General features: G+C 51.1%; 1 protein-coding gene across 7 annotated transcripts in view; it reads right to left on the bottom strand.

Annotated features, from left to right (window-relative positions):
• Positions 1 to 10,943: 10,943 nt before the first annotated feature.
• TEAD4 (TEA domain transcription factor 4) overlaps positions 10,944 to 27,273 on the bottom strand; it is a 64,586-nt gene continuing 48,256 nt past the window's right edge. For 5 of the 7 annotated variants that reach the window (XM_023256677.2, XM_023256678.2, XM_006933414.5 and 2 more), the window contains 5 exons: positions 25,590 to 25,777; positions 24,318 to 24,491; positions 12,290 to 12,430; positions 11,360 to 11,512; positions 10,944 to 11,238 (listed from right to left, as the gene is read on the bottom strand). In XM_023256677.2, coding sequence (XP_023112445.1) covers positions 11,125 to 11,238; positions 11,360 to 11,512; positions 12,290 to 12,430; positions 24,318 to 24,491; positions 25,590 to 25,777 — 770 coding nt within the window. In that variant the 3' untranslated portion in view covers positions 10,944 to 11,124. The remainder of the gene's footprint in view (positions 11,239 to 11,359; positions 11,513 to 12,289; positions 12,431 to 24,317; positions 24,492 to 25,589; positions 25,778 to 27,273) is intronic. The other 2 variants (XM_023256679.2, XM_023256676.2) reach the window with 1 other exon arrangement.

The raw sequence follows: 27,273 nt of genomic DNA, 5'->3' as shown, positions 1-27,273 counted from the left end.
GTTCCTGACACTCCTGCTGCTCTCTGACATGTAGCCTGCCCTCCATCACAGAGACCAGATCCAAGACTGTTTGGGTATGGCCATGGAGGGGGTTCCGGGGTGGGAGGGGGAGTGGGGTGGGGGGGAATACAGAACAGGAGGCCTGATGTTATTTTCTTGATTTTTTTGTGTGATCTCCTCCTGTTAGCATGTAAGCTCTTCTAGGATTGGCACCAAGATTCTATTCAGCGTTGTATCCCCAGGAGCTGGAAGTGCCAGACACATCCTACGTGCTCAGTGAGTGTTTATGGGATGAACAAAGCCTTTTTTACCTCTAGGCCATTCAAGCCAGCCCTTCTAGAATTTGACATTAGGGCCCAAATCGTACCTGATGAAGACAGCTATAAGTGCCTTGTTTAGCCTCTTTTGTGGATACACCTCCCCCAATGAAGGGGAGCTGTGGCCAAGGGCAGGACTAGAATCTCTCAGACCCCTCTCCATAGTGCCACTTCGAGGCCACATCCATCTCTGGCCCAGACACGCGATCCGAAGAGCCCAGGCCAGAGGGTGAGCCCTCCTCGCCCCAGGCCAGGGGAGGACACTGAGTCGGAGGTGGACAGAGCAGAGGGCAAAAAGAAAAAACCCTGAGGCCCCCAAAGCTGCAAGGAGAATGTGAGGAGTTGCCAAACTCCAGACAGCAGAAGCAGATATCAAAGCCAGGGACTACAGCCAGGAACCCAAGGTCCAGGGAGATGAAGAGCCGGAGCAAGTGGGCCGCTTGGAAGTGGGGCGGGGCCGAGGCCTTTCCCTGGGGCAGGCATGTGAGGCTTGCTTTAATGTGCCTCCAGGAGCGGGGCCTCCAGGGTGGGTCAGTCAAGATTAAAGAGGGACGTGGGTGGGATGGACAGAATGCTATTTCCCCGAGGCCTCTTGGTTTTCTAGGGCCAAAGCTGGGGGAGCAGCATGTGACCTTAGAAGTCACAAAGCCAACTTCCAATCCCAGCTTCTACTTCCTGACTGCATAACCTTGAGCAACTTACTTAAAAGTAATCCCACCTTGCTGGTAGGAAGGTGCAAACCCTTAATCAGCTTAAAATCTGTGTATCCCCAGCAATCCCCAGATTGGTGGGGATTTACAGAAAGAAATTGGAAAGAAGTCAGCAAAGAAGTTACTGAAGAGGAAAAGCAGAAGGAGAGATTCATGCCAAACTTCAAAAGCTCCCAGACTGGCCTCTGAGGAAGGGAGACTGCAAAGAGAAGCAGATCCCTTTGATACCAAGAAAACATTTATATGGTCACAGGACACTCAGCAGACTTGGTCTGAACATCTGATTGCTACCTGATTACTTCCAAAATGGGATTGCTAGCATGCCACTGGCAGCCACACTTCCCCCGGGTGTTGATGCCTGTCTCATTTTTACCTCCTTTGTTCTCCACAGTCTCCTGTCCTCCACATCACCTTTCTAGAAATACAAGCATTTTCCTGAAAAGGCGACAAAGCTCTGATGCTCCACCAAATGACACCTTCTCCTGGCAACATGTTCTCAGGGACCTCTGGGGCCAGCTTCCAATTATCCCCCCCAGAATTGGGCAAACTCTGGGCCAGAACCTCCTGCACGCTCGTAACCTGCTCTCCACCTACGTTCATGAGCGCTGGGCAAGGAGTCAGATGACCCGGGTTAAAGTATAAGAGCTACAACCTAGTAACCTTGACTTAGTGGCTTCTCTGAGCTTCCGTTTCTTCATCTATAAAAAAAAGAAGTCTACAGAATCACAACGGAGCTGCAAACGTTGAGGAAGGCAGCATGTTTGAAAGTGCTTTGTAAACTGAAAAGTGCTATAGTCAGGGTGTTATTGTTGTCACAGCCATTCATACTTCAACCACTATGCCTCTATGTTTGTTGCCAAATCCAATGATACATCGGTTAGAATTAAGTTTGGCTGCAAATTGCAAACACACACACACACACACACACACACACACACACACACACAGTAAAAGTGATTTAAGGGGGATAGTTTATTTCTCTCTCATATGAAATCTGTCCAGGGCTGTTATGGTGCTCCATGGTATCAAAGACCCAAGATCCTTTTATCTTGTTGCCTTACCATACGTAACTTCCATTCCTCAGGTCATCTCATGGTCCAAAATGGCTGCAGGAAATCCAGCCATTACATGACAATCCAGTCAACTGAAAAGAAGAGGTAAGAAGAGCATGCTTCCTCCCTTTTAGGACACTTCTGGGAGGTGTAGTTCTCCTTACCTGCACTGGCCAGCCTAGACACATGGCCACATCTAGCTGCAAGAGAGACTAGAAAATACGGTACTTATTCTGAGTGACCAAGGGCCCAGCTATAACTCAGGAAGAAGGGGAAGCTAGGGAGTCTCTACCACAAATGGTCATTTCTCTAGTTTCATCCTAATCTACCTGCCAGTAGCATTTCAGCACTCCCCACAGAAACCCTTTCTTTCCTTCCCTACTGAGAAAACCATGCCCTCCTGGTTTTCCTCCTCCTCTCTTCTCAGTCCTGGGGACACCCCTTCCTTCTCCATCCACACGGTCCTCCTAGGTAATCTCATCTAGTCTCAAGGACCTAAATGCCAATCCAGGTGCCAGGAAATCCTAAATCCTGCCGTGGCCTCTCCCCTTAATTCCAGAATCATATATGTGGCTGCTACTTGCCCTCTCCACTTGGACGTCTAATAAATGTCTCAACCTCAACTCTTCATCTCCAACCACAGACTTACTCCTCCCCAAGTCTCTCCTGTCACATAAATGGCACCAGTGACTTAAGCCAGGAAATTTGGAGTTGATCGTAATTCCACTTTTCCCGTCCTGCCCACACCCCTGCCATCAGGAAGTCATAGTGACTATCTTCAAAACATCTCAAGGTCCACTTTCTTTGATGTGCGCCGCCATACTCTATGCTCTCCTCCAAAATACCACCAAGTCACCCCTGGATCTCCACAGCAACCTCCTAACTGGGTCTCCCTGCGTTCCCTCCTGCCTCCCATCACCTATCTTCACACAACAGAGTGATATTTTGAATAAGTCAATTGGGACAAAGGTGGTGATTCCACACCTGCATCTACTTTGTTCCCTGCAGAAACGTCTAAGACGACCATGAACGTATTTTTTTTAAAGCTGTATATCCTAAAGGACAAAGAGTACAGGAGAGGAGAGGACAGTAACAAAAATTCGGAAGCTGGAACACGGAAGGGCGAGCACCAACTGATTTAGCAAACCCAAGAAAGCTGAATCGTAGCCCAGAGAAAGCTAGCGAGGGGCATGATTTACAACCACCAAACTGCCCCAAAGTCCACACGTGATGGCACCAGCTTTCTCTGGAAGTGGAGGCTAGGAGAGGAGGGCTCAGGGTCAGTTCAAGAAGAGACAGAGCCCCCAGATGTTCTCCTCGGCTCCAGCCGCGGGACCACCACTTCGCAACCAGGCAGGGGCCGGGAGAGGGTAACGTGGAGGGGCTCTGGGGTGGGACACGAGGTCCGGCAGCAGAAAACAGGGATTGATGAATGAGTCCATACTGAGCCGTCCCGGCACTTTTCTCCCACTGGGTCCCCACACCGCTGCTGGCCAGACGGTCCTCCCCAGCAAGAAACTGTTGGAACCCTTCCCATGGGCCGGAGGAGGAAGAAATACCCTAGAGAAACCCACTTCCTCACACAAGAGCTGCCAGAGGGCACAGAGCGCAGCCCCGCCGGGACACGCGCCCTCCGGTGGGCTCCCGGAGCCGCTCGGAAGTATAGCCAGCCAGCCAGGGGTCACCGGCCCGTGAGGAAAGTCTCGAACGCGGACACCAAACACCGAAACACACCAAGAGAAACACAACCGGGAAGACGCGCGTCAGGCGGGGAGAGGAGCCACACCCCTGACCCTTGCGGCGCTGGGGGGGTGGGGGTGGGGGTGGAAACCGGTGAAGACCAGGCCCCCACACAACCCGGCAGGGAGGTGCTCCAGCGCGCATGCGCCGCCCCCCCCCCCCGCCCCCGCCGCTGCACACGCCCGCTTCCTTCCCGCCTCACCACCCTCGAGGTCAGGGTCTTCCCAGGTCCTCCTGTGTGTGTGTGTGTCCCACTGTCGCCCCAGAAGCCTAGTGCAGGAGAAGCAGGCTTTTCTGGAAAGGGCCAGATAGTATTTGGGCATCGCGAGCCGTGTACAGTCTCTGTGCCCCCCTCCTCCGCTCTAGGCGGTAGCGTGAGCCGCCACGGGCAGAGGCTGTGGCTGTGTCCCAACCAAATCCTGTTCGCACGCCGAACCTTGAATTGTGCAGATCATTCTCATGGGTCACAAATGTTGTTCCCCTTTTGATTTTCTTTCAACCATTTGAAACTGTAAAAACCATTCTTAGCTCCCCAGCTATCCAAAACCAGGCAGCCGGCCAGATACATCCAGACCGGTTCTAGTACATCATCCCGTTTTCTGGTCCTGAAAGCACTGACCACTTCCTGCCATTTTCTCGTTTATTTGCTTCTCCGTGTTCCCTGTTTCTTCTCCGCCCCACCCCACCCCCCAAGCCAAGATGGAAATTCCGTGAGAGCGCTGCCCCTCCCCCTCCCCTGCATTCTGCCTGGCGCCCTCGGCACCTAGGAAAGGGCCTGGCGCACCGCGTGTGCTGAAACGTGCCTGTCGCGGGCCAGGGTGACCATGGCGCCACAGCGGGACCAGGCGAGAGGACACGTCCCTGGGGTCCCTGGGACGGACGACGCTGCCCCGGCCCTGCCCTTCCCTCTCCCCCTTCTCCCTCTCCCCCTTCTCTCGCTTCCTGCTCCTGTTCCCCTTCCTTCCTTTCCTCTGGCCCAAGCTGCAAGCCCGTGTGTGAGGCCCAGGGGGACCCACAAACCTGGGAGCCAAGAACCGCTCTGCCTGTCCTCCGAGCCACCAGACCAAAGGACGGGGGAGCAGCGCCCAGACGCGGGGGCAGCCCACGGATCCAGAGGCTGACCAGCAGGCCCTGCCAGTGAGGCGAGGCCGCCCGCTTACCACCAAGAGGGCTTCAGAATGACCCCCGTGAGGAATGGCTGCACAAGCCCGCCAACTTTCAGCATGATGTAATGGGGCTCATGGTGACACAGAAGGAGCCATCTTGCACTAGTGTCCAGAGAAGAGGATTTCTTGGGAGAAGTCAGGTCCCCAAAGTGGAGATGGGGCACCAGACTCTCACATTGGTGCACACGTTCCTCGAAGCTCGCCCAGCTCCCTGCTTGAACATATGCACAAACCACCGTGTGCAAGTGGCCTCGTTTCCCGCCGAGGAAAGCATGCGCGACTAGCAGACAAGTAGTCCCATGACCTGGGCGTGGTGCTGCTCCAATGAAGTGGCACTCGGACCTATCAGTCACGCTGTTTCGATTTCGGTCAGCAAGCCGGTCCTGTGGGTCTGCATACTCTCGGGTCAAGGGCTAAAGTCACGTTCCTAACATGCCAAGCCAGGAACCACAGCCAGCCAGCCCCTGCCTGAAGCTCTCATTTTGACCACTCTTCAAATCCAGTGGTTTTTGTGTCCTTTTGTTGTTTATTAAGCACCTAACACTCTGCTTCTAAAACTGCAGTGCTCACAGAACCTGGCGCCAGAACCTCCTCACTTAGGCGGTGGTGAGGCATTTATGTAACGCGGCTGGCAGCCAAGGCTCTTGTGCTCTGCTAGCCCAACGGCACAGGCTTGAACTTTACCCCGTTTGCAGGCACCCCTAAGGGCTTTCTATTCTCTTGGGAGGGACTGGGCTGGCTGGAGGCGGCTCACGTGGGCTCTGAATTCCTGCTTCCACTGACACGGTTCAGTTTATGCTGCCTCTGTGGCCCCAACCTGCTGCTGCTGTTTTGGGGCTCTATTCACAGATGGGACTCTCTCAATTCCATAAAAAGAAATCACTCGCACAAAGGCCTTTGTGTATGTAGCAGACTTTACTGAAGATTTGGGGAGACAAAGGGGGGTTACATAGCAAAAATACAAAAAAAAACCTTAAAGTTGAATATTAGACATCCATGAGCTTAAAAATAAAAAGACCTTTAGCCATTTCCACCCATTGGACTCCAGCCTTCTGCAAAGGGGCCGGACCACCTCCCCCATCTTCTCTTGGGAAGTAAATCTAAATTCTGGACAGTCTCTTAGCCCACCATTTGTTCTGTGCTCCCTTTCCAGACCCTTCCCTGGGGTCTACTTCCCCTCATGGGCCACGAAGTTATTTTCCTCATTTAAGAACACTTCCTTGACCATTTCTGAGGCCTGAGGATGAAACTCTAAGCATTGTGTCTGTGCTGGACAGTTCCCACTAAACTAGGAGCCCGTGGCCTCCTTATGGGCTCTGGGAGACATTAGAACAGAGCTTTTTTTCCCCCCTAAACGCGAGTGCGCGCGCGTGTATGTGTGTGCGCGTGCGCGCTTTCCTGGTGGGAAGAACAGTCAGTGCAGGCTTTAATATACCTAAGTTATGACCACTCACTGAGTGCTCGCGTGAGCTAGGTACAGTGCTACTCCTTCACATATACTCTGTCACCTTTCTGCTGATAGCAACCTAAAGTCAGAGCCATTTTCTTCCCGTTTCACAAATAGGGTTATGAAGGCTCTGAGAGGGTAAGCTGTTTGCCCAAGATCACATAACTTAGAAGCAGTCAATTTGGCCCTCCAGCAACCTGGCTCTAGGGTTTTAGTTCTTAAGAACAACTTACATAGAGATTGAACTCTTTGGGGAAAAGCTCTTTGTTTTCATTTTTGGAGTGGACATAACAGACAATGTAAGAAAGAGTCAAACACAGTGGTCACTGGGCATAACTGCCCCTGGGGTAAAACACACCACTGCTCTTTCGCACATTCCCCCTCTGTGCAGACTCAGCCCAGGTGAGCACTGGTGAACCAGTGGAGCCCTGCACCAGGCCCAACGCTGAGGACTGTCAGGAGCTCCCTGCTGCCCCCACCCCTGCTTATATGAAATGCCTGCCCTCCTACTTCCAGCCCGTTCTCACCCTGCCCACTGTCCTCTGAAGCCTACAGCTGGTTAGAGGGCACAAGTGATGGATTAAGCACAAATAGTCTATGAGCAGCCTGATACAGCCGCCACTGATCCTTACTCCACTGGCTTTAGTCCCGAAAGGGCAGAGTTGATATCCACACGCACATGCATGCACATGCACCCTAAGGTCCTTCTGTGTGAGTTTCTCTCATTAGGAAGATCATCCCACTCTATGGAAGTTCACTGGGGGCCCCTGAGGCAATCTGCTCAGTCACTGTCAGACGCCAGGAGACAGGAGGTCTGTTTCCACGTCCCTATCTCAGTGACACTCCCTGCTAGCTCTGGATGTGTTGAGAGGGCAAAGGGGTCCACCCTAGAGGGCTCAGGGCCCTCACTCACCTCCCAGGCCCCAATGGCAAGGATCACATTGCCTTGTATGTGTGCACTCCTTCAGCACATGTTTACTGAGCACCTGCTATGTTCCAGATGTGGTGTTTGGTTTACAGAAAGCAACAGACCAAGGAAGCTACAGTCTCCACCCACAGAAGCTGAGTCTAAGAGGAAAGAGACTCAGAAGCAGACAATTACATGTGCTTCTCTGTGGTCCACAGCAGCTCCACCATTTATTTCTAAAAAAAAAAGCAAAGATTAAAGATCAAAAATATTTACTGCTTGTTTCAAACACTTCCAGGATCTCCCTTCACAAGGAGTAAAACCCAAAGACCTTGCCAAGCAAGGGGGTGTTGGGCTGCGGAGGAAGTTGGATTGCCTGGCCCCACCCTGGCCCCCACCCCAGTCTGGGCGGCTGGCCCGACCAGGATCTAGCCCCTGCTGCCTCCGTACCTTAGCCTGTGCAGCTCTTGCTCTCTGTACCTGGCACACACCTCCTCTCTGCACCTGCGCTGCACTCAAACCTCCCTGCCTCTACTCAGAATGCCTTCCCTCACCTTCCCCGGGCGGGAGAGGCTTTCCCAGTGACTCTCAGCACCCCTCACTGCCTTGAAAGCACTTGCCATGGTCTGCACATCCTGTTATGTGCTTTGTTTCCCTCCTCAATGAAATGTAAGCTCCCCAGGGACCGCATCTGTCTTGGTCAGTGATATGTTCCCAGTGCCTGGCACAGAGCAGAAATTAAGTAAATATTTGCTAACTGAATGAAAAAAATGCATTAATACTCTAAGCAAGTTAGTTTACTTCTCTGTGCCCCTTTCCTCATCTTTCAAAGGGGGACAGCACAATACCCACTGGGTGAGGATTAGAAGAGGTGACAGGGTGCCTGTGTTCTGGTACCATGTCACAGGTGTCCAAGGGGTCAGGAATGGAAGGCTTCTGCCGCATAAGGGCAGGTGTGGCTAACCCTTCTGCATGAGAAGGGGTGAGTGCACACCAGCTCCTGAAGAATGTAACAGTTCTCCAGTGGGAGAAGGGCAGGGCACAACTGGCCAGGGGAACATTTGGTGCCAAGACCGAAAGGCAGGGAAGGGCACCCACCTCGGGCCGCAGGGCAGTCAGTGTCAGAGATGCCTAGCAGGAGAGGCGGGCCAGGCCAGGGCTCCCACTTGCCCCCATGGCCGCAGTCTGCACTGCACCAGGGGAAAGGCACCTACGTCTGCATTCCTGTGGCTGACTAGCCTGGCACTTACGGCTGTAAGTACATGACTTTCCATTAAGCTACTGAGGTCAGGTCATAAAGAAAAGGGAAAATGCACAGCCAACACTTGGCCCCCACACCTGCACTGACTCCTTTCCACCCATAACACAAAAGATCATCTCCTTGACTCGTGCATTTGTGCCACGGCCAAGAGGCTGCTCACACATCCTTCCTGCGTATTTACCTAGAGGTTCACAGTCAAGCTAGAAGTGTAGGTATAAGGTGCCCCTTATCCAAATAGCCTGAGGGGAAAGGTGCGGGGAGAGGGCAAGGCTTGTGACAGTGACCAGGGGTGGGGTGGGACAGGCTCACACAAACCCGCACACGGACACGTGAGCACACATGGTCTGCTCAGACACTCCCGGACCCCAGGCCCCCCCCTCCACATCACATCTTTTGATGCGAGCCGGCCCCGGATAGAGTGCAGTTATGTAACTTGGCACGAGGTCTAGCAGCCATCCAGAGGCGTCTGCTTAAAGTTGCTTCTTGATGAGAAGAGGCAGTCCTGGCCTGTGAGGTAGGAAACTGGATAGCCAGCTTCTTTTCCCCATCTGGAGCACTGGCCAGCCCTCATCCTATCTGCTGATCTAAACATTGCTTATCTAAACCCTTTAAGGGGCAGCCCCTCTCAGTCGCAACCTCTTCCCTGGATCTTCCACACCCTGCTCTCTACCATCTCTGAACTCCAGTTTCTGTGAGGACCAGCCAACCCCACTTAAGAGTTATCCAATCTGGCTTTTTAGACTGCGAGCTCCTGCTAAGAATAATAATGTATATTTATCAAACACATTTATGTGCTCGGCACTATGCTAGGCACTCTACGTATACGAGGTAGGTACTCTTATTATACCCATTTTACAGATGGGGAAACTGAGGCACAGTGAAATTAAGTAACTTGCCCCCCAAGGTCACATAGCTAGTCAGTGGCTGAATGCCAGGATTTCAATCCTAGCTGTTTGACTCGAGCCCTTGATCCTAACCACCATAACACCTTCTAAATGCTATTTTACTCACTTTTGTATTCCCATAATATATCTCCCTGAGTGCTGGACACAAAGTAAACACTGGTAGTTTGAATCTTCTTCCCCTTCTGCTCCAGGTTGCTGGAATTGTGGTTCCTGCTGTGGATGATAACAGAGGGCCACTAGATGGCAGCAAAGAGCCAGGCCCAGGCCCCCCTGAGGGAAGGGAGGGATAAACTAATTAACACTTAATTAGTGCATCTTGCACCAGGCACTTTTATAGACATTAGCTCTCTTTCTCACTAAGGCCTTCTAAGGTAGGTACTATTGCCTTCCCTTTTAGAGAGAGCAAAGGACACTAAGGCTCAGACAGGTAGAGAAATTTACCCAAGGTCAGACAGCTAAAAAATACCAGGACTGAAGCCAGGACCACCAAAACCCTCAGCCCATGCACTTCTCAAAAGAGATGAACCAGGGAACCCTTCACTGGTTCCCTCAAGGCCCAGAGAGGGTTTCACCCCCCTCCTCCACCCACAGAGAGTACAGAAACTACTACTGTCTGGGGAGGGAGTGGACAGTCTGGACTGACTCCGAGGCAGTCACCACCCAGCAGGCACCCCGGCTGGGGGTGGAGGGGAGCCCAGGGAGGACTCACAGATCATCAGAACTGGGTGGTCTCAGAGACCACTGGTGCACTGCAGACCTCTGACCCATTTTCTTGGCCTTCACCCCCCACAAAGGATGCTGTGTGATACCAGCCTCACCACCTAAACTCTGCAGGCTGGCTTCCATGCCACCCCTCTCACCCTCCCTGTCTCAAGCTCCTATGATCTGCGACAGCTACTCCGAAGCAGCCAGCATGACCATAGAATCTATGCCCACTGGAGATGGACGGATAGAAATTATCTAGAGAGCTCTGGCTGTGTCCCCTTCCAACCTTTCCAACAACTGTCACCTCCACACCCCAAATCCAACCCCCGGGCTGGACCAAGCCTCCCTGCTAACTGTGCTGGGGAAGGGGCAACAGAGGTGGCCAGGGCCGTGCACAAGTCCCACACGTGCACACATGGATATGCACAGAACCCACAAGCCTATCCTCAGGCCTCCCAGGGTGGCCAGCAGCACAGTGCAGGGCTCGATGACAGCAGAGGAGGAACAGAGAACCCGCCAGCCTATCCTCGGGCCTCCCAGGGTGGCCAGCAGCACAGTGCAGGGCTCAATAGCAGCAGAGGAGCCATCCTATCTTGAGCTTCAGCATCTGGCGACGTTCCTGGCTGAGTCCACTGGGGATTTCGGGAACTGCTTCTGGCCTGCTTCCCAGTCGGTTCCCTTTCTCCCACAGTCCCTCCCGAGGCTCATACAGCCAGATCAGGTCCTCTGAAAATACACACCATCTTGGGTTTATTTGGGATTGGGCATTGCAGGTTCAGGCACAGTTTGTTCCTGGATAGGAAGAGTCATGACCTCTCAGCTCTCCTGGCACTTCAGGGGCCGCCCCCACAGATCCCCTCCCCATGTCCCTGCACACACGATGTCACTTCCCCCCTCCCTGCTCCCTGAGTCTCTTATTCTTTCACCAGCCGGTAGATATGGTGCTGAGCCCCGTGCTCGCTGGCTGACACCTCAAAGACATAAGCAACGCACAGCAAGGTCTCCTGCGTGTCTCTGTTGGTGACCACCTGCAAGTGATGAAAAAGATGAAAAAGGTGAGCCCCAAACGAGGGCATGCCATTTGCTCTACCTACCCATCCGCTCCCGCCCCACACGTGCGGGCCCCCCAGCCCCTCCACGCACACACACCTGCAGGATGGTGAAGTTCTCCAGCACGCTGTTCATCATGTATTTCTCGGGCAGGTGCTTCAGCTTATGGATGAAATTGATCATGTACTCGCAGAGTGGGGACCGATGAATGCGGTATGAGTAGTGGCCATTCTCATAGCGGGCATACTCGGTCTGCAGGACCCAGGGAGCAGCGGAGGCTTAGAATCTCTTTGGACCACCTCCAGCCCAGGCCCAACTCCACAGGGAAGTTCCATGACCCACTCACTCTCAAGTAGGAAGAAAAGGCAGGAGGCCTGGAGGCCCTTGAGAACAGAGCCCCCCTCCTCCCTCAGTGACAGGGAGGCCAGGTACGGGAGGAAGGAGCATTGAGTGTAGCGGCACTAGGCGAGATGGGACAGAGCAATGACTCAGTCCTGACTGCACACTAACACACGCTAACGTGCACAAATGACAGCATGTAAACAGGTGACACCCAAACCGGATTGCTGGGCTGCATCACTGTCAATTTTCTGGTGGCCAATATTATGCTCTAGTTATGCAAGATGTTGCCCGATGAAGGGTACATGGGGTTACAATTGCATTGCGTGTGGAACCATAATTATCTTAAAATAAAATTTTATTTAAAAATAACTGGAAGAGCATCTTATAAACTACTATTGCTGTGGAGTGGGGTTCAGGCACTGGTGTGTTTCCAAAGTCCCCAGATGACCAAAGGTGCAGCCAGGGCTGACAAGCCCTGGGATGGGGGGCACTGTCTCTTCCCTGGTGCCAGCCCGGCATCTGTGTTTGACATGAGGTGGGTTGCCAATAGGTAACAGACTTATTTATGAGGGGAAGAGCTCACTGACTCACACAAATCTGGGGAAAGAGGTGGGGGAGGGCAGGGATGAAGGCCAACCTGAAGCAGCAAGGGGCCTGGTTTAACAAACATATGGGGAGGGCTCCTACCTCCACTTTCTCTACCACCTGCTTGCCAAAGGAGCAGACCTTGGTGGAGCAAGTGATTATCATGTTCTCCGGACTCTCATATTGGCTGGAGACTCCGTAGAAGGAGCTGCCTTCATCCTCGATGTTGGTGTTGAGGTCTGCCTGGAGGAAGACACAGGGAAGACAAGCAGTGGACAGGTTAGTCAGCAGGGGCTCCACCAGGGGTGGAGTCAGAAAGAAGCCTGGGGCCACAGTCCAGGTTCTAGGGCCAGGGAAGACATCAGGAGGGCCTAAAAAGAACTTGAACAGTAGGATCTTGGAAAGCTTCCACCTTTCTCCATATCCAGGCCTGGTATAAGATCAGGTTGTGTTGTCTAAACGATGGAAAAAGAGAACACTGGCACCTGTGCTAGTTTCAGACCTCTGCTACCCATTTAGGCACCAACACGCCCAGCAGGTGGGGCCCCCAATTTTGTCCTTAGGACTTCAAGTCCTATAGTCTAAGGCTCTGCTCTTGTTAAACTGCAAACATCTGAATCTATATCAGTCATTTCTATTTTAGTATGAATTTATCAGATCCTCTCCAGAGTCCATCCTAATGGTGAAGTAAGCGTGGGAACAGAAAGCCAGAATGGGAGACTGGCAGAGCGGAGAGTGGGAGGGGGTGCTGGTACATGGAGGAGAAGCTGGGACTTGACTATGTCTCATCCTCCAGTCCAGCTGGCCACTGGACCCTGCCAATGCTCTTTTGGAAATGGCTCTGGGGGTTGGCCTCTCACCCATCTCTACAGCATTACTGAGTCTAGCTACCCTTGACCTTCTTACATCTCTGTTTCAGCCTCCAGACTAATCCCAACACCAGCCTTCTTCCCTCTGGTTCATTCTCTAACTTCTCAGAGTTCTCTCCGAAAAACAAGTCTGATTGCATCACCCCATAGTTAAAACCCTCTCACCGAGCCCCTTGCCATCAGAGAACACTGCTCTCACTCTCCAGCCTGGCTTGTGAGCCTCTGGTCCTCTAGATCAGCTTCTTGCTATTCTCCAACACACAGCTTTTCCTCCCCTCCTGAAAGCAGAGCCTGAAGCATCTGCTTGATGTTGGGGTGATTAGAAAAGGTGGAGTAAGATTCCTGATTTCACACACGGATCTCGGCCTCGGTGTGATCAGTGAGGCTCCCTGACCACAGGCCCTGCCCAACACCACACAGCTGACAAGAGATGGGTCCCAGGTCTTCAGACTCCAACTCCAGTGCTTACCCAAATCTGGCAGAGTTACAGGACAGGGAGGGAAACACTGGATGAGATAATTCAGTGCCTTGGAGACTCTGAGGCAGGAACTGTATTTCAGAAGCCCTGAACCACTTGGGGGTCCCTATCCCCAGAACTTAGGCCCCACATCAAATCATTCCATCCGAACCAGGGGTGCTAACAGAGCCACTTAAGACCCAGAACAAATGCACAGATTTAAAAAGGTTCATTCTGAGGGTGGAGCCTCTCGTCCCGCCTACACACTAATCTGAAATCACTGCCAAGCTGGACTCAGAGTGAGCCCTGCGGATGCAGTAGAAGCTCTAGACCCTTGGTGTCTAGATCCTGACACCAAGGACTCTTCCGCACAAAATAAGGGGATCCCCAGAACCCCAGGAAGCCTCTGGCACCATTTAGAGCCAGGCACAGGCAGTTCTGTTACTGGCCATTAGGGGAAGCTCAGTCATTATTTTTCTCTACTTTGGGGAAAGAAATTTTCCAAGAACAAGAACATTCTCTAGAATGGTGGAGGGCATTAAATGTCTTACGGCAGAATAGAAATATTATGTAGCCACAAAAACTGTTGAGAAGGACCTGTATTTACTATTGTGAATTGACTACAACAATTGTTAAGTGAAAAAAAAAAGCAGGTTATGGTTATGGAACAGAATGTGGATGTGTTCCTTTTATGATGAGAAAAAGAAAAAAGAGTGTTTTCATGTTGAATAAATGGCATATGTTTAGTGTAGTCTGTGATGGTTTTAATGAGGCCACTGGGAAGACAGGAAAAAAAGGAATTACGGCTACATTCAAGTCAATGCTCAGCCTCTGAAATAAACAGCAGTGTTGTGAACACCCCCCCCGTCCCACCCCCAGGCTGGCCTGTCTCAGTACTCTGTGGTGGGGATGGGGCCTGGCAAGAGAGAGGGCCCAAGTCCTGGCCGGGGTGGACCAGGCCTCGGTGGGCTGCACACTGACGGCAGCTGGGACTGGCCCAAAGCTTTACAGTTAAGTATAAGGTGAACTGGGCTCAAAATCCAGCTCTCTATTTTCCCTGCTAAGTCACATGCTCCTCCTGGGAGACGAAGTTTGCCAGACTTCTTTAAAAAGGAACAGTTTGCTCAAAGTATGCTGCAGCTTTTAGCGCAGGGCAGAAGTGTGAAAAAGAGCTGGCAGGAAGCCCGGCTGCCCAGGAGGGCAGGCACCCGAATACGGGATGATGGGTGCCAGCCAAGTGGCAAGGCCAGGGCATAAGATAGTAGCACTCAGACTATAGCCCCTGCCAGCCTCCTCTTGATTAACGGTGTATGTGTGTCCCACCTACCACAGGCCTTACCATGCCCCTACTGGTTTCTCTTAAATTGACTCGTTCCCTAACTCCATGCTAAGTAAGCAATAATACCCATGAAATCAGTCAGGGATTCTATTTTTTCTGATACGTGTAATAACAACAGCATGACTACTAAAGAAGAAATATTTATTCATATGTCACCTAAAAGAATACTGTGCACCACAGCTGGGCAGGACTGGTCCAATCCCTCCCTGGTTCTTCCCAGTACACAAAGGTCATGGCTGCCTAGCACCCCTGCAGTGTCCTGGACATGACATGCCCTTCATCACCTTGTGCTGGTAGGATCTGTTCAGATGGCCGTGGCCCCTTCCAGATGGTAGGCGCCCTGCCAGCAAGGACTAAGCTCTCCCAGGGTTTGGACCATACCTGGTGTGAGGTGCCTGTAACAAAGGCCACGTGTGGCTGTTCAACCTCTCACCTTTCGGTGGCACTGAGCGTGGAGAGAGATGAGCCCCACACCTCCCACCCCACCCCACCCCTGCCGACCTCCCCCTGCAACCTCCACACCCTCCTCCGCCCCAGGTCTTGGTCAGAGCCCCCCACTCACCTGGCCCTTCCATCTCTCAGTCACCCACTTTATCCTGCTCGCCGCCCCCAGCACAGCCAAGGGGGGTGGGGCTCAGAGAGGCTGAGACATTGTCTCTGCTGTCAAGGAATTTGGAACTCGTAGGACAGCAAGTAGGATAAATGCGATGGTGTTTTGAGTGGTAGAGAGGAGATAGAAAGAGGGAGAGAGCTAAGGAGGTAGTGGGAGAGAGATAAACATCCCACCAATGACCATCCAAAGTCTGCCCCGGGACCTGCCCTGTGATTATGCTGCACGGATCCTGGAGAGGCAGCCGGGGACACAGACAACCCACTCTCAGCACCCCCTCTAGCCCTCAGTGCCCCATCCTCCTAGTTACTACCCCACCCCCTCCTGCAGCCACACTTCAGGCACTTCCTGTCCACCCTTACATTCCCCCTTACTCTAATAAGCATGGCTTACCTTTCTCAGCCTAAGAGGAAGACTGCCCCCCCTCGCCCTCCTGCCCTCTGAGTGCCCCCATGCTCCCCTCCCTTCACCCTATTCATAGCTGTGATGCGGGTGGGCAGCCCAGGCGGGGCCTGGAACAGGTGTGGGGGATCGGGTGACTGACAGATGAGCCGAGACAGCCGCAGCCCAGGAGTGGGGGCCAGAGGGGCTCAGATTCATTGTCATGTGCTGGTATGTGCCTGAGAGAAATGTCAGGGCCCAAAGGGAGCAGCAGGCTGGGATGCGGACCAGTCTGGGGTACTCGCCTCCCTCCAAGGCCTCAGCTCACCTCTGCCCAACATTTTCAATTTACAGACTGGTGTTAACAACCATCCGTGTCTAAGAGTCCTCTCTCCCCCGCCCCAAGGACAGAGGTGGCCTCGGCTGGTCTCATGTGTTGTGGGGAAGGAGGGAGGGATTCAGCTTCTCAGTCCCTGCTCTAGACCGTGCATGTCACATCCAACAGAGCGCAGCCTCACAACTCAACCCCTCCTGCACCCAGATGCCAGCTCCAGCTGGAAATGATTTGTCCCGGCAGCCATGAGTAGGAACTAATACCGCAATCCCATCAAAGAACAGTAACTTTCAATGGGGGGTGGGCTAGGAGGCTGGGTTGGGGGTATTAAAGTCCTCCTCCAAGCAGACCCTGATCAGCTCCCCAGCATGCACAGTCAAGGCCTGGGCTGGACCAGAAGAACACTGCCAGGCTGGAGAAGAAAGGGAGGCTTTGGGGGAGGGGGCTTTGTTTCCTTGTCTGCTCAGCTCTCCTAACTGTGTGTGGTTGGTCTCACAGCAGCTCACAGCAGGGGAGGGAGCAGCCAGGCAAGTGGGCAGGAGAAGAGAGTTCCAGATGGCTGAGAACGCCAGAGCTGGCTGTGAGGACCCCATGGCTGACCAAAAGTCTCATGGTTAGCAAACAGGAGCATTTATTTTCCCCCATCACAGATTTGTACTCCCTGGTGGCTCTGCCCTCCCCACCCAGGAGGGACCAGATGGCTGCCAAGGTGCCCTGGCTGCCGCCATGCCCCCATCTCCGATTTCACCCATCCTCACCCTGACCAAGTGTCTGGCCTTCAGAGAGGGCCTGGCTCTAGGGGCTCAGGCAAGGGGCAGGGGCAAGGCAGGCACACAGCCTCCCTTCACTGCCAGCAGACCCCTCACACATCGGGGTCCTCAGAGAGACAGCCTCCTGCAGGCCCTCAAGAACAAAACTGCTGACTGTTCAGAGAAACAGGCCCAGGGAGGCTGAGATCTGCTTAGGTCATCACAGTTCTCAAGCGGCAGAACAGAGACAAGAGCCTCTACAGCCCAGCTGGGCCCCACTGCTGCCCCCCTGCTCTCCCATGGCACACTGGAAGGGCCCCACTGGTGGCCCACCATGCTCCCCTATATCCTGGTTACTGTCCCGGGACCCTGAGATCTGCTCTGGATTCTCCCACTTGGAAGGTGAGCTCTTGGAAGACAAGGTCCATGTCAGGTCCACACAGTGGGGGCTATGTGCACAGCCACAGGCACAGCGCAGAGGCCACAGGGGAACCTGCTGGATCAATTTCCACCCCTCCCTTCTCCCATCAATCCCTGCCTCCTACCTCCCCCAAAACATCAGAAGGAGGGGATGTGGGCCACAAGCCCATAAGGTTGGACAAGAACACTCTAATTCCTTTTCCCTACCCGCCTAACTCTCACCTCTGGCAGGACAATCTTCTTCATTTTCTGGAAGGGAAGTCTGGACTCTAGAAAACTCAAGAGGCCTAAGTGCCCAACTCTACAAGAAATGCGCAGTTAGGTCTGCCATCTCCACACCGCCATTCTCTGCTGTCCCTCAGGGCCTTGCGGATCCTTTCTTAGGCAATCCAGAGCCTTCTCCAATGGGAACAGGGGGAGCACAGGACCCTGAGCAGGGTACACCCCAGGCACTCTGTAAGGTCGGGCAGCTCAGTGTCATGGTTCCGAGCACACACCCTGGAGACACAGTGGGTGTGAATCCTCGTGACCCTGGCAAGCCATTTCACCTCTCTGTGCCTCGGCTTCCCCTCTATAGAGTAAGGCTGTCAACTGAACCTGCCTTTGGGGTTGCAGCCAGGATGGAACATGCTGATATATGTAAAGTGATGAATAGTGCCTGGTGTGATTGTCCACCGACTGCCCTGACCTACCTTACAACATGTAGATCACGAGAACGACCAAAGGAAAAGAGGCTCACCCTGGCTGGGTGTCTTAAAGCCAGGCCCCTGCTTACTCTATGCCTCAGTTCTCCCCTGCCTTTGTGAGATGGGAGGCTGAGGATGGTCCTCGTCTGGATGGTGGCTAGAAAAATACAGAATATTACGACTAAAAGACAGGAATTAGTGAAAAGGCCCCAAATATACCATTCATTCCTCCAGGATACTGTTCCCATAAATGCTTCCTGCCAACTAGGCCTTCCTCTTGATCCGAAATTGCAACCCCAGGGTGACTGAGCCAGTGCTGAGAAGGAGCCACAAATCACCTTCCCAAGCTCCTTCTTCCAAGTCAAGGCTAAGCCTGGACTGATGTGAGGGCCTGGGGGAGGAAGACTCAAGAGAGGGTGCAGCCTTCGCCAAAGAAAAGACCAGAAGCCTCCCTAGACACACAGCAAGAACAGGAGTTGCCTGTACAGTGACAGTGCTAATGGTAGCCCATGGCAAAGCCTCTTGGCCCCAATTTCCATGTCATAGCTGGAAAGGAGAGTAGGGAAAGGAAAAAGGGAAGTGAGGTGGACTAAGCCCCTCCTGAAAAAAAGGAGAACGGGTCCCTGGGTGGCTCAGTCAGTTGAGCATCTGACTTCACCTCACTCAGGTTATGATCTCACAGTTTGGAAGTTCAAGCCCTGCATCGGTGAGCACGAGCCCTACTCTGGGTGAGCCCTGCTTCTCTTTCTCCCACTCTCTGCCCCTCGTAGGATTCTCTGTCTCTCTCTGCCCCTTGCTCACTTGCACCCTCTCCCTCTCTCACAAAAGAAAAAAAAAAAGGGAGGACAACCTGCTATGTCAGCCTCTCTGGCTGAGGTCCTGAAGAGGCTGACACGCCTGCCTGACCTACCCTATTGGCTTCCAGTCTGGATGGCTAATTATTCAACTCAGGACAACTCTGGCCACTTCCCACCTGTTCAAAACCCTTCAATGATTCCTTATTACTAAAGAGAAGGGATAGCAAATCTTTCTCAAGTGTGCCACTATCTTCCCCCACTGCCTTCACCCATGGCAGTCGTTGCCCGTCAATCCAGAACCTTCTCCTTCTAGATCTTCTCAACCCAGCATGGAGGCGAGACCACACCACAAGAAAGTTCAGCAAACTCAAGACTAAAGGCTGGCCAGAGCTAGAAGGAGCCCTGGGGGGCAAAGGAAACAAAAGGAATTATAACCTAAAGCACCTCCAGAGGGCTTAGAGATAAGAAGTGAGCTGGTGTGCCTGAGAGAAGGCCTCTGTGGCTCTGGCCTGGAGGGACCAGGACAGTGGGGGCAGGGGAGGGACAGGCTTCTACACAAGGAACTGACTGAAAGGCAGTACCAAGGATGGTTAGGCCTCCGGGCCACCTCTCCCACCCTTCAGCAAAAGACCAGGGAATAATCATCTTCAGAAATTAAACAGGAGGGCTTTGGGCTTCAGGGACCCTGGGCAGGCCCGAACAGGGAAGACAGAATTAAGTGAAACCCGCATAAGAAATGTTTGGCGCCCCCCAGCCCTTCCTGCTGCCTCATGCCTCGGATGCAGTGACCACGTATACCCCTTCCAGGGGCACAACTCAAGGAGTCTTCTATGGAGAAACTGAGCCACCTCAAGAGAAAAAAGGTCTAACAAACATACTGACATTTATTGATTTCCTAAAAAAAAACAAAAAACAAACAAAAAAAACAGATGTCAAGTCCGACCTTGCACACAGAGCTCCCAATAACTATTAAATATGGGCATGGAGTAAACAACAAAAGAACTTCAGACTTCATCAAAATGAAAACCCTCTGTGCTCCAAAGGACACTATCAAGAATGTGAAAAGAGAGCTGACAGACTGGGAGACAAATCTCCAAACCGCACATCTAATAAGGGACTTCTATGTATAATATATAAATTCATGACTCCATAATAAAAGACAACCAATTTAAAAATGAGCAAAGGAGCTCAAAAAACATTTCTCCAAAGAAGATACAAAAATGACAAGCACAGAGAAATGCATATCAAAACCACAAGGAATCCCACTTCATACCCACTAGGATGAGTATAATCACAGAAAATATCAATTGTCAGCATGGGTCTGGAGGAACTGGGACCCTCATACAACTACTGGGGGGAATGTAAAATGGTGCAGCTGCTTTGGGGTACTGTCTGGCAGCTCCTCAAAAAGGCAAAGAGTTGCCATATGACTCAACAATTCCACAAGTGTCTACCCAAGAGAAATGAAAACCTACGGCCACACAAAAACTTGTCATGAAGTTCACAGCAGCATTATTCATAAAAGTTGGAAACAACACAAAAGTTCACCAACTGATGAACAGATAAACGAAATTTGGTATATCCATGCAATGGAGTCTAAGTGAGCCATAAAATGGAACCAAGTACTGATTCATGCTATAACACAGCTGAACCTTGAAAACATTATGTTAAGTGAAAGAAGCCAATCACAAAGGATCACATATTGTATGATTCCATTTACATGAAATGTCCAGAAAAGTCAAAGCTATAATGACAGCATTAGTGGTTGCCTAAGGCTGGGAGAATGAGCATAGGAGGTGGTAGCTAAAGGGTATGGGGCTTATTCTGGAGGTGATGAAAATGTTCTAAAATTGACTGGCAGCACAACTCCGTGAATATACTAGAAAACACTGAACTATACATTTTAAGTCAGTGAATTTTATGGCAGGTGAATTATATGACAAGAAAGCTATTAAAAAAATATGGACCAGGGGCACCTGGGTGGCTCAGTCGGTTGAGCATCCGACTTCGGCTCAGGTCACGATCTCCCTGTCTGTGGGTTCGAGCCCCGCGTCGGGCTCTGTGCTGACCGCTCAGAGCCTGGAGCCTGTTTCAGATTCTGTGTCTCCCTCTCTCTCTGACCCTCCCCCGTTCATGCTCTGTCTCTCTCTGTCTCAAAAATAAATAAATGTTAAAAAAAATTAAAAAAAAATATATGGACCAAAAAATATAACCATTTTAGGAAACTGTCCAACTTAAAATACAGACATCAAAACAGATATAAAAAGGGATTAAAAGGAAACAAAGAAAGGAGAAGAAACTTAAAAAATGATTCTAACTTTGTATCCCCAGAAAGGAAGAGAAAAACTGTAGTCATGAAACAAGATCAGGATGCACTCAAAGAACAAAAAGGAACTCTTAAAAATGTCATGGTCAAAGTTAAATATCTGACAGAAGGTGGTGCAGAGAATGCCACCATATTCCATTGATCTAATCCACCACTAACTGTGTGATGTGCCAAGATCTTTGGAATGACTAAGATAGGAAAATGCCACCAACTGAACTATGACACACTAGCAACTGAAAGACCCATCCATCTTCTTCTACAGTCACAGAACCCTAATTTTATTGAGAATGGCAGTTTACTCCACCAAAAGAGTACATTTCCCTGGCTCCTTTGCAGCTAGGTGCAACCATACAACATAATTAGGTGCTGTGTGGGACTTCCAAGAAGGCTCCATAGAGGGAACGAAGTTGGCTTCTTCCTTTCTGATGGCTGGAACTGGAAGATAAATATGATGGCTGGAACTCCAAAAGCCATGATCTTGAGGACAGAAGCCATGCACTGTGTATGGCAGACAGTTGGAAAGGAGACAGGCCCCAGTGATTTCAAGGAGCTGCTGGACCAGCCTAGACAGTCCATCTCGACTTACTTTACATGAAAGAAAAATAAACTACATCTTTATGCCACTGTTACTTTGGGTTTTATGAACTATACACTCAGATACACTCTTAACTAATTTAGAAGAATTAGAAGATAAAGTTAAGGAAATCTCCAAGAAGATGAATTGGAAAATCAACAAAAAAATTATAAAACTTATAGAGGATAGGTCCAAGAAATCCAACATTAGACTAACAGGGGTTCTTGGTAAAGAACACAGAGCAAACGGAGGGAAAGAAACAATATAAGTAAATTTCCCCAAATTGAGAAATACTAATGTCACAATTGAAAGTGCCTGGCTTAAAAATTAGAAAGTAAAAACACAGACAGCCCAAAGCTCATGAATGTGAAACTTAAGAACATAAGGGATAGAAAGGAAAATGCAAATTTTTCAGAGATAAAAAACAAAAACGAAACTCAGTGGCACAACAAAGGATAGAGAATTAGGATATAATGAAACTACTAGTGTTTGAAGACAATGGAGCAACACATTGAAAAATGATTCTTGCAAATCCTTTCTGGGAAAATGATTTATGACCTAGTTTCTCTACCCAAACTATTGATCTGGTCCCCAAAAACAGGCATTCAAACAGGCAAAGACTTAGAACATTTATCTATCACACATTTTTTTCTTAAGGAGGTACTAGAGAATGTTTTCCAGCAAAATAAGCGGGACACCAAACAGAGAGAAACAGGAGATCTGGAAAGCCATAGATTCAATACAGGAGAAAAGCGGAAGCAGTCTGGGTGTAGAGAATAACCAGTTCAGACTGGAGCAGAACAGAGGCACCCGGGAGGAAAATCTCCAGGAGAAAGGGTAAACTGATGAATGATCTGATAGGTTTGAGCATTTGGGGAAAAACTTAATAAAAAAAAAAAATTGTATGATGGTTATGATGGAACGATTTGTAAAATTTTAATAATAGGTTTATTTAGAAATATGCAAGTAAGAAAGCCATTTATTTGTAAGAAAAAAACAAGAAAGTTGTACAAAAAATAAAACGTGATCATAACACATAATTACATCATAAGCATTATTCTTGGCTCTCTGGTAGTCATTTTGCATGGTCAAAAATGTAAACATTTTATTGCTTTTATTAAGTTATACAACTTACTGTATATGATAGTACTGAGGTGATGAGGGGGAAAGTGATATAACATTGCTGATGCTTTTCTACAGTACTGGAATAAATACAAAATGTCTTAGTTGTGATATCAAGGTATAGCAATATAAAGGTAGGACTTTGAACTCAGGAGATAAAACCTAGAGTAAACAAGCGAAAATTTACATCAACTGCCTCTGGGAATCGGGATTGGGTTTGGGGAGGAGTGGGACAAAAATCTGACACTTTTCACTATAAGCCTTTGGTATTAGTTAATATTCACTGATTTAAAAATAAGATAAAGTGAAAGAAAATATAACCTATTTTTCATCCCAGGATAGCTTAAAACCCAGACCTTGTATGACCAAGACCTTCAGGATCCAACTCCCCTTTCCAGTCTTATTTTCTATTATTCCCTCTCACACACCTGTACCCATGATTTCCCCTCTAGAGCCCACTTCCTTATGCCTCCCCCAGGCTGTACCAGCCCTTGCCAGGCTCAGATCCTGATAGATCTGGCCCATCCCTAAAGGCCCAGGTCCAACTTCCATTCTGCTCATACAGCAAGCCTGCAGTGTGTAAAAGCCAAGCACCCTAAAGCTCAGGGGCCCCGAGTCTCAGTTCTAGCACTGTCTCTTCTGAAGATAGCCAGGCCCGTGGGTTTGATTATAGAAGCCCAGGCTGGAGATTCCCAGCCAGGGGCCTTTAAGCCACCTGGAATTATATGTAAAATACTCTGAAACTGTCCAAAGGCTCCAATCAGCATGCCTGAAGGACTTCTGCACTTCCTCACCACTGGCTTAGTGTGCACTTGTGTGACTCTCTTCCCTGCACCCCTTTTCTGCGTATACTGGGCCCCCAGAAGGTAAGCTCCCAGTGCAGGTACTACACCTCCTAGTCTTAGAGGAGATGTTTCAAAAGCAGGGGGCTCTCCCAACACAGAACCAGCAGAGAAGGCAGCAGAGGCAAAGCCTATGGGCTCAGCTGTTTGACAAGCTGGGTAGGTATTCCTCTTGGGGTGACCTATCCTAATCCTACGGCCTACTTCTCCAAGCCCTGCCCAGCCCAAGAGCTGCTCTGTTCCAGCCCTGAAACCAGCTCAGGAGTTGGCAAACATTCCACGTTGTCTCTTTGCCTATGCCCCCTTCAGTGTCTCCTGAAGTCTGTTTGCAGCACTATAGCCCCCTAGAGGCTGTATTTCCTGGCCAGACCCGGATGCCATCACCACCTCTCAGAAGAGGGACTGATTCTGCTAGCTCGGCCCTCCAGCACCACTGGCTGGCTCCCTGTCTCAGCCTCCCGCCACTGTGTGGCAGTTTTGTGCTTGCTTCCCCACTCTGCACTGGCCCTGCCTTCCCCGGGTTTCCACTCATGGAAAGGGCACCTTATGCTCACTCTTCCTCCATTCTCCTCATTATCATCAACGTACTAGGGACTGGAAGGAAGAGTTTATCAAAGGGCTTACCCAGAATTTCACAAGAAAAAAGGCATTGGAAGGTCCCCGTTCAAAGAGCTCCTTGAGTCCCCCCTTTTTCTCTGGGAATTTGTCATAGATCTGGCGGATGTCCACGGCTTCGAGGTAGGGGTCACTGTAGCTTGGGCTTGACTGGCCAATGTGTACAAACAGGTGCTTGTTATACTGTGGAGAGAACAGCTGGTTTCAGGGACAGGCAGAAGGTATCAGGGCAGACACAGCAGCCCAGAGCTCAGATCACAGCCATGCCACCTAGAGCACGTGACTTCACTTCTCTGGGCCTCAGTTTCCCAACTGGTAAAATGGAGACAGTAAAAGGATCAAATGTAAAGCAAAGTTAACGGGTATAAAGCATTTGGTGCTGTGCCTGCACCTAGTCAGTACTCAATAAATTGCAGTTATATGTATCATTCTTGCCCTGGCTATGTGGGCATTTTCTATCTTTGGGACTCTGTTACCTCATCTGTCACGTCAGACCACTGACCTAGATAAGCTGTTTTCAAACGGTGCTCCACCCTATAGATGGGGGCTAGGCTGCCTCTGTGTCCCTTACAGGCACCTGGCTACAACCAAAGTCTACTTCTTCTGTTGTACCCACTGGGCTTCTGAGTAAGAGTATGATTAATGGGTGCCTCAGCTGAAAAAACAAGTTTGAAAACATCAGTGTGAAATGGTCTGTGAAGTCCCCCAGGCTCTGGCACCCTGTCAGCCCAGCCTTCTCTAGCTCCTCCTCCTCCTCTGACCTTTGCAGGTAACGCTGGTCACCAGGGACACGGGACCCTGAAGGAGACAGGGTGGGGATGGGGCTCCTCTCTCTGCTACTGTCCCAAAGATATGGGTCAGACACAGGAGGCTCCTCAGAGCCACAGGGGAAAGGGGGGGTGGTGGTGGGTGGGAGGGCAGAGAGCATGGAGGGAAGAGTACAGATCAGAGAGGGAGCAGCAGAGGGAGAGGCCAGGAGAACCGGGATAGAAAAAGAAACCAGGGGACGGCTTTGGGGTGGGAGCATCAACAGTGTCAGGCAAAGAGGGAGGTGAAGTGAGGAAAGAAGAGGGAGGGAGGATGAAGGAAAGGGGGAGGGCCAATGGAAGGGAAGACTGGGAAGCAACAGGACATCTAAGTAAAACCCAGAAGTGGAGTGGGGCAGAAGGCCAGGGCAGGAAGCCAGAAGCAGGTGGAAAAAGAGCTGGAAAGACATGGGAGCAAGAACCTCCGGGAACAGGAGAGGGTGGGAGAGCCAGCCAGACCCAGGCCAGGACCTACCGTATCAGGGTCCTGCTGCTGCTCCAGGAAGGCAGAGAACTCCAACATCCAGAGCTTGGAGCTGGCCACACTGCGGCCCTGCCATGGGGGTGCCGGGGGCGCTGAGGGCGATGGGGCGGGTCCTGCAGGAGACTCAAACCCTGCATGCAGCAGGAAAGGCACATGGGGACGGGTCCACATCTCAGCCTCTGCGAGGATCCCAGGCCCAGCCATGAGACCCTGTGCTGGCAAGGGAATCATCTCCTGCCTCCCCTAAATGGGACCCCCTCCCCCCGGCAGGGGTGGTGGAGGGGAGTGCCTGGCCCGGTACAAGTTAGGCCCCTTGGGCCCCCCATACAGAACTGTCCTCAAGGGAAAATGGATGCCGCGTGGAGGGGCCGGGATGCCAGCTGGGCTGAGGGCTTCCGAGCAGCACAACTACGTTCTTGTGGAGGAGCTTCTGGTCCGGTCAAAGATAACCAGACACACTGACTGCTATAGTGATGGAAGCCCCGTGAGAACTGGAAGTTTCCGGATCTGTTCACTGCAGTCTCTCCAGCCCCTAGAACAGTGCCTGGCATTCCTTACAGGTTTGCTAATAACAGAAGTAATGAGTGTGATAAGAATTGACAAAGTATGCACTTGGGGGTGGGCAGGGAAGGTTTTTCCCAAGAAAGTGATGCTTGAAGGAAATAGTAAGTACAGGCAGGAGGGGAGAAAGGGGAAAGGGTGCTCCAAGCAGAGGACACGGCAGAGGCAAACTAGGGGCTGTGAGAAGCCCCGTCCTCAGAGGAACTGGAGAGTGGGTGGGTTTGTGCCAGTGGCAGGAAACGAAGACAAGAGATGAGCCGGACGGGGGAACTGAGCTAAGCAGCATGAATTTTAGCCTGAGAGTCTGAGAGGGACAGAGGATTTTAGGGAGGACAGTGAACTGATCAGACATGCATTTCTGAAAGATCCTACTCAGTGTGAGGGAAGGACTGGGCAGGGGTGAGGCGGTCAGAGGCTTGGTCCCAGGGATGTTTTCCCAATGGAAAAATGACGGCCTGAATGAAAGCGGTGTAGTGGAGGGAAGACTAAGGGATAGAGGAGGCACATCCTGGGCCTTAGTGACTGACGGGACGTGAGAAAGCAGTGAGACAGAACTCCAGACACCAGCTTTCCAGGCTGGGAAGTCCCACATGCTGAGGTGGGTAACTCGGGAGCATTCAAGGAAGGAGACAGGGAAGAAACACAGGGGTGGGAGGAGGGCCATGCTGGACACTGAACAAGTGCTATGTGCCAGACATGACTGGATACACAGAAGACACAGACCCGTCAGCCACAGACGTTGCCCCCCAACCCCAGATACTGGCAATAGAGTGTCAAGTGTCAGATGGGGGTGCAGAGCGCTCAGGATGCCTAAACTGAGTGGGGGCAGGGCAGAGGAGCTTCCAGGAGGCCTGAGCAACAGCCCAGAGGCAGGGCGGGGCTGGGGGCATGGAGGGAAGGAGGGAGAGGAGAGAAAGCTAAATTACCAAGGAGGTCCATGCAAGTCCTACTACAGAGTTTAGATTGTACCCAGAAGGCACCAGGGAGCCAGGATTGGAGTGAGTGAGTGAGTGAGTGAGTGAGTGAGTGAGTGATTATTTATTATTTATTTATTTATTTATTTATTTATTTATTTATTTATTTATTTATTTATTTATTTATTTATTTATTTATT

Source organism: Felis catus, chromosome B4 (genome assembly GCF_018350175.1).
Source record: "Felis catus isolate Fca126 chromosome B4, F.catus_Fca126_mat1.0, whole genome shotgun sequence".
Classification (NCBI taxonomy): Eukaryota; Metazoa; Chordata; class Mammalia; order Carnivora; family Felidae; genus Felis; species Felis catus.
This window is presented reverse-complemented; position numbering and strand designations above follow the sequence as displayed.